The sequence below is a fragment of the Polypterus senegalus genome, chromosome 1 (assembly GCF_016835505.1).
Source record: "Polypterus senegalus isolate Bchr_013 chromosome 1, ASM1683550v1, whole genome shotgun sequence".
Lineage (NCBI taxonomy): Eukaryota > Metazoa > Chordata > Cladistia > Polypteriformes > Polypteridae > Polypterus > Polypterus senegalus.
This window is the reverse complement of record NC_053154.1, coordinates 203,584,524-203,596,993: the sequence shown is the minus strand read 5'-3', so window position 1 is coordinate 203,596,993 and position 12,470 is coordinate 203,584,524. Positions and strand designations below refer to the sequence as shown.

The window sequence follows — 12,470 nt, the reverse complement described above, 5'->3', positions numbered from 1 at the left end:
TTGTGAGACGAAAATAGAGAATTTTAACATTCTGGGCAATGTTTTACACATAATATGAACAATACTGGAAAAAGCAGAAGTTTTGGGGCAAATGAATAACAGGCGATTCTAATAGCTGAGGTGTTCCATTTTCCCTTATTTATCCACACAGACATTAAACGTGCTCGGGAGAGTGTAGGGTTGATTGTAGTCATTGAACCTGCACTAAACTATGCATATCTATCATCAGCACCAAGAACAGAAAGGCCAAACTGGCAATTCCAAAGAAGTATAATGCTGAGCAAAGTTTTATGGGCAGATGATATAGATATTTAACTTTTATAATAGTGATGGGAAGGGAGAGGTGTGGAGAAAAGGACGGACTGCAAATGATCCTAAGGAAACCAATTCATGTATAAAGCATAAAGGAGTAAACATCATGGCTTTGGCATGCATGGCAGCTTCTGAAACTGGTTCACTGATCATTTGTTATGGTTTAAATGATGATGATAGTAGCAGTATGAATTTTAAAGTGTACAGAAATATCTTATCTTTTCAGTTCCAACAAATGTCTCCATGCTCATTGAACAGGTGTTCATAGTACAGTAAGATAATGACCTGAAACATACATATCAAGGAGTTCATCAGAAAGGAAAAAAATGGAAAATTATGAACTGACAAAGTCAGTCACCTGATTTAATCCCAGTTGAGAATGTATTTCACTTACTGAAGAGCAAACTAAAGCCAGAAAAGCCACATGACATGCACCAAGAGCCTGCCATTAAAGGCTCGAAAGAGCCTGCCAAAGGAAGTTATAAAGAGTCTGATGATTTCATTCGGTTGCTGGCTTTGGGCATTTATTGCATCTTAAGGGTATGTGACCAAATGCTAACCTTAACCAGCTTTATTTTATATTTATTTTTAATTTGTCCCAATATTGCTGCTCAGTTGGAGTTGGGATACTAAACATAAATGTTAATTTTTCCATTATGGTCTGTTATATATACAGACTGTGATGCTTGGTGTTAGGCTGTGATGATTTTGTATTCCCTTCATTTTTTTGAGCAGTATATAAAACATCACCCAGAAATAAAAGCTGCCATTCTGTAATTGTCTTTTATATTAATCTTTTAACTTAGAATACATATAAAAAAATAGTATATGTTTGTATGTATGCAAATCTATATATATGTAATTCACTAAGTCTAAGGCAAGCAAGACGCACGCAAGGCATGGCAAGCAAGACACACGCAAGACAGAGCCCCGCCCACCAACAATTCACTAAGCAGCCGACCAGGGCACGCAAGAAGCAGTATGCAAGACAGACCATGTGATATTCACTAAGCAGCCTACCACGGCACGCAAGACAGACCATGTGATACACTTGACAGAGCCCCGCCCACCAACAATTCGAGCGAAAGCATTTGCCAAGAATGTTTTCATTAATCAAGAACGAAAGTCAGAGGTTCGAAGACGATCAGATACCGTCGTAGTACCGACCATAAACGATGCCGACTGGCGATCTGGCGGCATTATTCCCATGACCCGCCGGGCAGCCAACTGGGAAACCAAAGTCTTTGGGTTCCGGGGGAAGTATGGTTGCAAAGCTGAAACTTAAAGGAATTGACGGAAGGGCACCACCAGGAGTGGAGCCTGTGGCTTAATTTGACTCAATACGGGAAACCTCACCCGGCTCGGACACGGATAGGATTGACAGATTGATAGCTTTATCTCCATTCTGTGGGTGGTGGTTCATGGCTGTTCTTAGTTGGTGGAGTGATTTGTCTGGTTAATTCCGATAACAATAAGGAGCAACTCCCTCCTACTAAATAGTTATGCGACCCCCGAGCGGTCGGCGTCCAACATCTTAGAGGAACTCCATCCAGCCCCGTCCCTCGCTCTGGGAGGTGGGGGCGCATCGGCGGTCCTCCAGTTTTCAGTCACGGACAATAGTATGTTGCTCTCTCCAAAATTCCAACTTTTCATTCACTTACAGTCGTATCCTCAAACCCACCCCGTTTGGACATCTTTGTCTTTCAGGAAGTGTTCACCCATCAGCACATAATTATGCGGCGTATGCTACGCCGCGGGTTGGCTAATACTGTATATATGTCTTTGTGTGTGTGTGTGTGTGTGTGTATATTTATGTATATACATAAATATAGTCAGGTCCATAAGTATTTGGACAGTGACACAATTTTCATAATTTTGGCTTGGTACACCACCACAGTGGAATTAAAAATATAGCAATCGGGATGTGATTGAAGTATAGACTTTAAGCATTAATTCAAAAGATTTAAACTAAATTTTGTGTGAGCTGTTTAGAAAAGATTGACATTTTTATACATCTTCTACATGGTCCGTATCAGTCGGGTACGTATTTATATATGTATGTATGTATGTATGTCTGTGTACATATTATGTTTATTTTAAAAATATGTATATATAAGAAATATGTATTACATCTAGGGATTTACTTTTCATTTTCTCTCTACTTGACCAATATTAATTGAGTTTCTTCTTGGTAGATAATTTTAATTGTTCAAATCATACTGTTTAAGATACATTTTCTGTAATACAATTTTTTTATAAAATCAAGTGAAAGAAATGCCCTTGCTATGTTTTTTGTTTGATTATTTTAATGGATTTTTCCTGAACTTTATATAACTTTTTTTTTCAGTTCACCAGTACTCAACTGTTGTTAGTCTTTTTCATATCCTAAATTATAGAGGTACTGGTGGAATTACTGCTGAATGTTTTCCCCCCTATTGTGTCATTAAACTTTAATGTATGTTATTTTCTCTTTTCATAGTTGCAGTCAACCCAAAGGCAGTGCTGAAATCTAAAATTGTTGCTGAATTTGCAGTAAGATGAAGATTTTATTTTCCATGTAGAGATTATACAATTTTTTGGATATTTTTAATCTTAATATTTTAAATAGTGACTGTTGTGCCAGATACAATGGAGAAATAATTCACTAATAATGACTCTTAATTTGAGTCTTCCAGTTTTCACAGACTAGTGTATTATTTTTCTTAACAGAACTATCCTAGATTTCCAGTTTCTTTTGTGCATGGCATATCTAAACATAAAGCCATTTGTTTTGGCAATTTTTTTGGATTGCTTAGACTCTGAGGCTGTGGTGATATTTAAGTACTATCCAAAATAGAAATGTTCCTAGATTTTTACTAAGCTGTTAAGTAAGACGCTGAAGCTTTAAATGGCAGTCTTTTGGCACTTTTCCCTGATCTGATCACAATGCCTTCAAAAAGCATTCAGACCCCTTCAATTTTAAACATTTTATTACATTACAACCTAATGCTAATTACTGCATCAAGCAACATGCAACAATCCAGAATGACAAAGCAAAAACTATTTTATTAATACCAGTTTATTATCAATATAACCATGAAGTACTACATTGACAGAAGTATTCATACCCTTGTGCTATGACACTTGAAGTTTGGCTCAGGTACATCTTATTATATTAATCATTAATATATTCATACACCTTGTTTGTAGTCCACCTGTGGTCAATTCAATTGATTTTACATGAATGAAACACATCTGTCTCTGTATGGTCCTACAAAACCTAGCCTTGAGGTTGAAAGAATTGCTTACAGAGCTTAGATAATCGATTGTGTTGGCACAGATTTGGGGAAGCTACAAAAAATTTTATGCAGCATTCCTAAGGTTCCTAAGAGCACCGGCTGCATGGCTAAACTGAACAATCAGGGAAAAGGGCCGTGTTAATATAGACGGCATGCTGGCTGACCTTTAGAGACCCTATGTGGAAATAGGAGAAACTTCCAGAAGGACAGCCACCTCTGCAACACTCTGACAATCTGGGCTTCATGACAAAGTGGCTAGACAGAAGCATCTCCTCCATAAAAGACACATGAAAGCCCAGTTGAAGTTTGCAAAAAGCCACCTAAGGAACTCTCAGGCTGTGATAAACAAGATTATTTGGTCTGATGAAAGACTGAACTGTTTGGCCTCAATTCTAAGTGTCATGTCTGCAGTAAACCAGGCACCTCTCAACACCTGGGTAGTATCATTCCAGTGGTAAAGCAAGGTGGTGGCGTCAGCCTCAAGCTATGGGATTGTTTTTGAGCGGCAGGGATTGGGAGACTAGTCAGGGTCTAGAGGGGGCCTAAATGGAGCATAATGCAGACATATACTTAATGAAAACCTACTGGAAGTTCCATATTTTGACAATTAGTACCTAAAATTTGCCACAGAAAGTGACAGCAGTTACCAATGCCACGTTTATTTGCACCTTGAGTGACAGCAATAGGGTGTTCACAACAGTGGTAGTTGAGCACAGCTGATTTTCTTTTGAAGCATTAGAAGGATTATGGGCGAACATTATCAGGGCAGTAGATTAGGTGGAGGGCAATTCTTACATTTCATGACTGAATGTTTTTTAAACAATTTTTTTTGCTAAAAGTACAATGAATTAAATACACACACCACAAATACCTAAGTGATTATTTGTCCAGATTAGTTTCATATAGAATCATGTATGTTCTTTAGATAACATGCTATGGACAGAGAAAGTTAACGTATTCTTCCAGTTTTAATATCTCACCCTTGTTTTTTTGCAGCCACAGACCTTCATTGATCAGCTGGCTGCATACAAACGCTCAGTAGAAGATATAGAGTTGAAGGAGAAACAGCTATCTTCAATGAGAGTGGATGTGTGCAGCACAGAAACACTTAAAAGACTGAAAGGTTAGTTTCCAACTGTTGAAGTCTATTTACAAAAAACAAACCAAAAAAAATAATGAGGAATTATTTAGAAGAAAAAAATGTGAAATCAGAAAAGTTTGTGATATTTTTCTTTTTAAATAGATTTAATTGTAAATATTTACATAAGTACAGAAGTACTAATCTTTAGTTTGTAGTTCTTTCTGTAGTACCCAATTTGCACTGTGAAGTGACCCTTTTTTAGTCATTTTATCTAATTTTTGGCAAGTCCATTTAATAAACTTGTATTTTATTATGTCTTTTGAACAAATAGACAAAGCTGGAGGGAAGAAATTCTCCAAGGATTTTGAAGATGGCAGTGCAAAACTTGAGGAATTTGTCTCATTTTTGGATAAGCAGGTTAAACATGGGCCTAGGATAATAGAGGCATTGGAGAATGCAGATATTTTCTATGAAGCACAGTACAAGGAGGTCAAGATAGTTGCTAATGTAAGTTGCTCTGTTTATTTTATACCTGTTTTTTCTTAACCCTTAAACCGCCGACATACTTACACCCCTGGACGGCAAATACTTTTTTGCTGCACTTTTTAAGTAAATGTCACAATTCACAAAGAAAATGTGAAATTTTAATGGAACACATTTTTTTCATGCAAAGAGCATCACAATTACTGCAACATTGATCATTTTATACACTGCAAATGAACTGTAAAAACTACAGAAAACTAAAAAAAACTACTGCAGCAATCAATTATTATATGTACAAGGTGCAAATGACACCATTGATGAAATTCAGTAAATCACAGAGCCAACTGCGCTTGAACTGGCTGCATGCAAGCACACGGAGGTAAACGGTGACGCTGATAGGCTAGTCTAGTGCAGGGGCTCAGTCCCAGAGACAGTGAAGCTGCAGTTCTGCCGGGGCCAGCAGTGATTGTGAGCTGGCTTCTCAACGAATATACGGCACTGACTGATCAGAGTGCTGGCAGATTGCTGTGTGAAGCAACTATAGCTGGTTGTGGGGTTCAATGAATATACATCGCCGAATATACTCGGCTCCGGTGTGCTGGCAAATTGCACTGAGAAACAACTTTTGCCGGTTGCGCAGTTCAATGAATGTATGTCGCCACATATACTATGCTTCAGAGTGCTTCCAAATTGCACTGTAAACTGACTGTAGCTGGTTGCGCCATTCAACGAAAGTACTTTTCTGAATATATTTGGCTCCGGCGTGCTGGCAAATTGTGTTGGGAACCGACTATATCCGGTTCTGGTGGTTTAAGGGTTAAAATATGCTTTGCCAGTATAAATATTGAGTATTTGAAAAAAGTGTATGTTGGAATCCTCGTTTAAATATCTTATTTTGCAGGCATATAAAACATTTGCAAATAGAGTTAACAACCTAAAAAAGAAACTTGATCAGCTTAAGACAAGTCTTCCTGACCCGGAGGAATCTCCAATACCTTCTCCTAGTATGGATGCACCTTCACCTACTGGTTCAGAGTCCCCGTTCCATGGAATGGATGATAGTGAGCCTAGTGTAAGGGCAGAAGAAAAAGAAGTCGATGAAGCACCTGCTGGAGATCTTAGCTCAAAATCTTCCAGTCCAAAGCCAACCGAAGACAATTGTGATGTTGAGGACATGGAACTATCTGATGATGAAGGAAATGAATCATCTCATATAATTGGTAAGATTAATGTTAACTGTAGCAAATAACTGTATCTTGTAGTTTATAAAAGTTTTTTGCATGAAATCTTAGTATTGTAATACCACATCAATTTCCCCCACCCCCAACACTTTTTAGTAGAATCTCGAAAGGAGAAGTCCGAGAGTGCCAGCGTGACTACTGCATCTCCTGTGCTGAAGCCAGTCGAAACCATCTCAAAGTCTGCTGCTCAACCTGCAGTTCAGTCTCCAGCTAAGACACCTGGCAATCCTCCACCATTTGCCTTCAACCCACTACCAAACCTTGCCAATGTGGACCTAGGAAAAATCAGCTCTATCCTGAGTAGTCTTACTTCTGTAATGAAGAATACTGGTAAGTGATAACAACTATAGGCTCAGCTACTCATGTGTATCTAATTAGGTGTTGTAACTTTGGGGATACTTGTTGCACGTTGCCTGGTAGCATCAGTTAAAGTACATCCTTTGAGAGGCACGACAGAATGGGAGTGAACAAATTTGATGTGATTAACTGGAGTAGGATTCATCTTTTTCATGTATGTGTCAGTTAACATTCACTGACAATCTCTTTCTCAGTTTGTTGATTAAGTCACCCACTCCTATCCCATTCTACTTCTGTTGTGGTACCCCTTCCATCTTGATCCTACTCTCTTTTGCATGAAGTTCAGGACACTCATACTCCCATTTATGATGTTACTGAAGAAATGTGTTTTTTGTGTTGTAAGAAAATTTAATTCATTATGTAATTTTGATTAAAACCAATAATTGCTGATAATTTCTGTAAGAATCCAAATAGAACACCTGTATAGAAGTCCTGTTTTTTTCTTTCAGCTCTCAGTCTAGGTTAAGTTTAGTAGTATTTTAAGCCATCCAAACTAAGCCCGGTTGTGTTTTTTTTTTTTTTTTTTTTTTCTCTCATTATTTCTCAGATAACAGTTAATCTAAAACTGGTAGAACTAAATGTTGATAGATACTGTAAAGTGATAAAGATGAGTCTTTTTAGGAAAGAAATTGCATCACTCCTTAAGGTGTTGACAACAGGTGGGCAGTTTTTTAACAGACAGGTTTATTAATTTTAAGGTTAAAGAGATCTGCTATAATGCGTACTTGTTGCCTGCCTGATCCTGTTATAGCAGTTAACGTAAATGAAGAAAAAGGAAAATATTGTCTTGAGAAAGCTAGTTGCACTTGTTTATCCCTTCAGAACAAACATCTTTTTGTTGTAGAACTGGGGCTTCATGTGTAAAATCTGGCTTCCATACTAACATTTTGCTTAGGCTAGAAGCACAAACAGCGACAAAAAAAACAAACAGAATATTAAACCATTCCTAGACTTAACCAGGTTTCACATCAAGTTTTTATAAATATCAAATCGGCTTAAAACTATGCATTTGTGTACCTGCAACTTGCCATCACTTCCAGCCTATAACCATGTATAGCTTCAAAAGGCTTTTTTGAATATTCATCATCTACCCATATAACCTTTGCTCATGTTCCACCGTGACGTTTTTCACATTTTTTTTTTTTCAAGGCCACAGTTAATATAAATGTTAATCAATGAATTTGGTGCACAGCGATCCAGCAGCAGTGCTGCTGTCTTGTAGCAAGGACTCTGGGGATTGCAATCCAAGTGCTCCCTTTGTGGATTATGCATGTGGGTCTGAATGTGTTTGCTCTGGTTTCCTTCCACAGTCCAAATGCATGCAGATTAGGTGAATTGCCAGTGCTTAATCATCCCAATTTGTATGTTGTTGCATGCGATTAGCTGAAACCCTATCCGGGGGTTAAATCTGCCTGTGTCTGTTGCTTATTTCTTTGATAGGATAAGCTCCAGCTACATGTTAAAAGGATGCATGGATCAATGAATACTATAATCAGTCCTGACCAAAGCAATTCTCACTTGTATGTCTTGAATTCATAAAACAGATAGAGAAGTACTCCGTTTAAATTATAGTTAGGTTCACTGTTTTCAGATTTAACTTGAGAAAAGTTATTTCAACTTGAATAACTTTTACACATACTGTACTGTCGGAAAAAATAATCAGTAGTCTTCATGAGCAATTAAAGACATGTGGATATGTCTTGTGCCTCCCTGTTCAAATAACAGGCTGGTGGTCTGAGCAATTCTCCATAGCACGTGATGCTTACCCTACGGCAAAATATTTAAAAATCAAAAATGTAAAGTGTTTCTTTGATGAAGCAAATAAATTTAAAGAAAATGCTCCAACTTTCAAATTAACTTAAGTTGCACCAGAATATTATGCTGTTTGTACATTTTCTGACTTCTTCAATAAGTGCTTATTTTGCCACAACTAAAATACACAGAAGAACAGAAAAACACAGTTGTCTGTCATTTAAATATCATTAATGATATTGTTGTTCATTTCCATGATGATGACTGATTTAGCCAATTTAGTTGCCCTAGAACCATCCTTTTGGAGTTTTGTGTTGAATTGCAGGCTTCTTTACAGAGATTATCATGCAGAAATCATATAGTCCCTTTTCTATTACAGGGTTGGAACAACTGTGTTTAGAGAAAGGATGAATGAATAGGTTGACAGACATTAGAATGTGCCTGATGCATCATTGAAATACGCAATGAAACATGACTTTTTTGTTCATTCTCCTGCTGACTGGATTTGCTGAAATGCCAACACTAAAAAAGTTTCCATAGTGCTTATTGATAGTCAAAACTTTCTGCTAATTTAAGCCAATTCCCACTCAAAGTTCTTGTTTTATAAATCTTGACTTTTGCTTCTTAGTTTAAGCAAGTTTTATACTTTAGGCCTCTACTCACTTTATATACTGTTAGCATTTTCACTGCAATATTGTTCTCTTCATTATTTTCTAGTAATCTCATCATTTATCAACATAACTCTTATTAAGATTACAGTCTCTTTCTCTTTATTGCCTCCCCTTCTATAATTTTAAAATTTATTCCAATATTTTTTTGTACCATGTTAGTGAAGTAATATTCATTCAAAGTTATCACCTTTTAATTAATTGCTCAATAAACTTAGCATTATGGTTTGCATGTCATGTATGTTCTTTAACCATTAAATGTATTGTTGCTTTTATAAAAATTAAAGCAGCAATATGAGTTATTCAGGGTTTTCTTAGCTCAGCACCTGAATTGAAGGAATTATTTGCAAACAATTCACAATGTTTCCATACATTTGGAAATCTTGAGGTAACAGAGATATTAAGTATTTCATTTATTATGATCATGTATATTACATTTTACTCCAATATAATTGATTTAAATACTTTTTCGATGTTTTTGATCATTTATTACTCGTCTGTACAGATTTTCATTTATTGTTAACACATCCTGTTGAAAATGTCAGTTTATTTAATGTCATTGTTTTTTTCATGTTTACAGTGCAACATTTGTGTTCGTTTGATAGCCAAAGCTAAGTTTGCTCTGGCTGCGCGTACTAGTTACAGGCACATGAAGTTTGTGCACAAGGTTTATGAGTTTGTCCAATTAAGTCAGTCAGTAAATAGCTTAATAGTCAATAAATAAAATACACAACATTTTATATAAAACTAGCAAAATACCCGCGCTTCGTAGCAGAGAAGTAGTGTGTTAAAGAAGCAATGAAAAAGAAAAGGAAACATTTTGAAAATAACATAACATGATTGTCAATGTAATTGTTTTGTCACTGTTGTGAGTGATGAGTGTTGCTGTCATATATATATATATATATATATATATATATATATATATATATATATATATATATATATATATATATATATACATACATACATACAGGGTGGGTCATTTATATGGATACACCTTAATAAAATTGGAGTGGTTGGTAATATTAACTTCCTGTTTGTGGCACATTAGTATATACGAGGGGGGAAACTTTTCAAGGTGGGTGGTGACCATGGTGGCCATTTTGAAGTCGGCCATTTTGGATCCAACTTTTGTTTTTTCAATAGGAAGAGGGTCAAACTTGTTGGGAATTTCACAAGAAAAACAATGGTGAGGAGCGGATAGAAATTGTGTTAATGTCTGGTGAACGCAGTAACCGGGTCATTGCAGCAGATTTCAATGCAAGACACCCTACGAGACCACCCATCTCCCATGCTACAGTTAACAAACTACTTGCTAAGTTTCGTGAAACTGGTTCAGTGTTGGATTGGCCAAACTGTGGACGCATGAAAACTGTCACTAATGAAGAAACATCAGTGGCTGTCCTAGCTTCATTCAGCAAGAGCCCACAGAGTAGCACTCGACGCATGTCACCGGAGAGTGGCATTAGTCGAACATCCCTTCGGCGGATATTAGCTACTCACAAATGGCACCCTTACAAACTCCAGCTACTGCAGCATCTCAACGAGGATGACCCAGATCAGCACACTGAATTTGAAGAATGAGCAAAACAAAAATTGGAACAGGACCCTCAGTTTACGCAGAAGATTTTGTTCAGTGATGAGGCAAACTTTTATGTGAATGGTGAAGTTAACAAACAAAACCACCGCTATTGGTCTGACACTAACCCACATTGGATAGATCCCTCCAAGACTGTTGGAACAAAAAAATTGATGGTATGGTGTGGTATATGGGGTACAAAGATAGTGGGGCCATTCTTCATCAATGGAAACCTCAAGGCCACTGGATATGCGAAATTGCTACATGATGATGTGTTTCCCTCTTTATGCACTGAAGCTGGCACGTTCCCTGAGTTTTTCCAGCAAGATGGTGCACCACCACATTATGGGTGTGAGGTCCGAGCATTCCTAGATTGAACAGTTTCCTGGAAAGTGGATTGGTCGTCGTGGGCCAGTTGAATAGCCCCAAGGTCTCCCGATCTGACCCCTTAGACTTTTATCTTTGGGGTCATCTGAAGGCAATTGTCTATGCTGTGAAGATACGAGATGTGCAGCACCTGAAACTACGGATACTGGAAGCCTGTGCTAGCATTTCTTCTGCGGTGTTGCTATCAGTGTGTGAAGAGTGGGAGAAGAGGGTTGCATTGACAATCCAACACAATGGGCAGCACATTGAACACATTTTATAAGTGGTCAGAAACTTGTAAATAACTCATGAAAGAATAAAGTTATGTTAAAACCAAGCACACCATTGTTTTTCTTTTGAAATTCCCAATAAGTTTGATGTGTCACATGACCCTCTTCCTATTGAAAAAACAAAAGTTGGATCCAAAATGGCCGACTTCAAAATGGCCACTATGGTCACCACCCATCTTGAAAAGTTTCCCCCCTCACATATACTAATGTGCCACAAACAGGAAGTTAATATCACCAACCTCTCCCATTTTATTAAGGTGTATCCATATAAATGGCCCACCCTGTATAAAAAAATAAATAAATAAATATATATATATATATATATATATATATATATATATATATATATATATATATATATATATATATTTTCACACACACACACACATAATATGTGTATATATACACATATATACAGTCTTTGGGGTGCGAGCAACTGTTGCTGGGGGTGCCAGAATCCATAAAGGAAGAAAAATGAAAAACATTATTTGTACAAAATCTTAATTTATTTATCCATTCCTAAATAATTAAATGGGCAGGCTATTTCGTATCAGTGCAATACGCTGTTTGTTAAAACGGATGACTCCCGCTCTTACGTGCAAGTCTGCCTGGATATTATGAACTATCGTATCTGTTCAAGTTCTATTTAAATTTTAAATAGAAGGAATTTTTATTTAGTCGACAGAATATTATTCCGGAATAAATCAACTCAAACCTTAAATAACTTATAATATTTTGCTCTCCATAAAAATATATCCTGTCTAAATTATACAAGTTAGAAATAAAGTAAATCTTAAAAGAACAAACATTCAAATTTCTTTACTCTTATGTAATTTTATATAAAAAATAAACTTAAATTTTAAATATCCCAAAAGATTTTGCTCTCCATAAAAATATATCCTGTCAAAATTATACAAATTCAAATATGAACATGGTGCATAACAAAACCTGGAAATATAAATAAAATGTGTTCTTCAAAGTCACCAAAGCGCCGTGCGAACTCAGTGCGCAGTGCGCTCAGTTTATCAACAAAGTGCGTATTTGGGAACACCGTTGTGCC

The 12,470-nt window shown here is 36.7% G+C and overlaps 1 protein-coding gene across 2 annotated transcripts in view; it reads left to right on the top strand.

The window, feature by feature from the left end:
• The window catches only part of LOC120538091 (regulation of nuclear pre-mRNA domain-containing protein 2-like), an 89,019-nt gene that overhangs the window by 48,857 nt on the left and 27,692 nt on the right, over positions 1-12,470 (top strand). Inside the window, exons 4-8 of one of the 2 annotated variants that reach the window (XM_039767530.1) lie at positions 2,792-2,844; positions 4,587-4,713; positions 5,003-5,178; positions 6,056-6,374; positions 6,495-6,725. In XM_039767530.1, the coding sequence (XP_039623464.1) occupies positions 2,792-2,844; positions 4,587-4,713; positions 5,003-5,178; positions 6,056-6,374; positions 6,495-6,725 (906 nt within the window). Of the gene's footprint in view, positions 1-2,791; positions 2,845-4,586; positions 4,714-5,002; positions 5,179-6,055; positions 6,375-6,491; positions 6,726-12,470 lie in introns of both variants that reach the window. The other variant, XM_039767521.1, reaches the window with a different exon arrangement.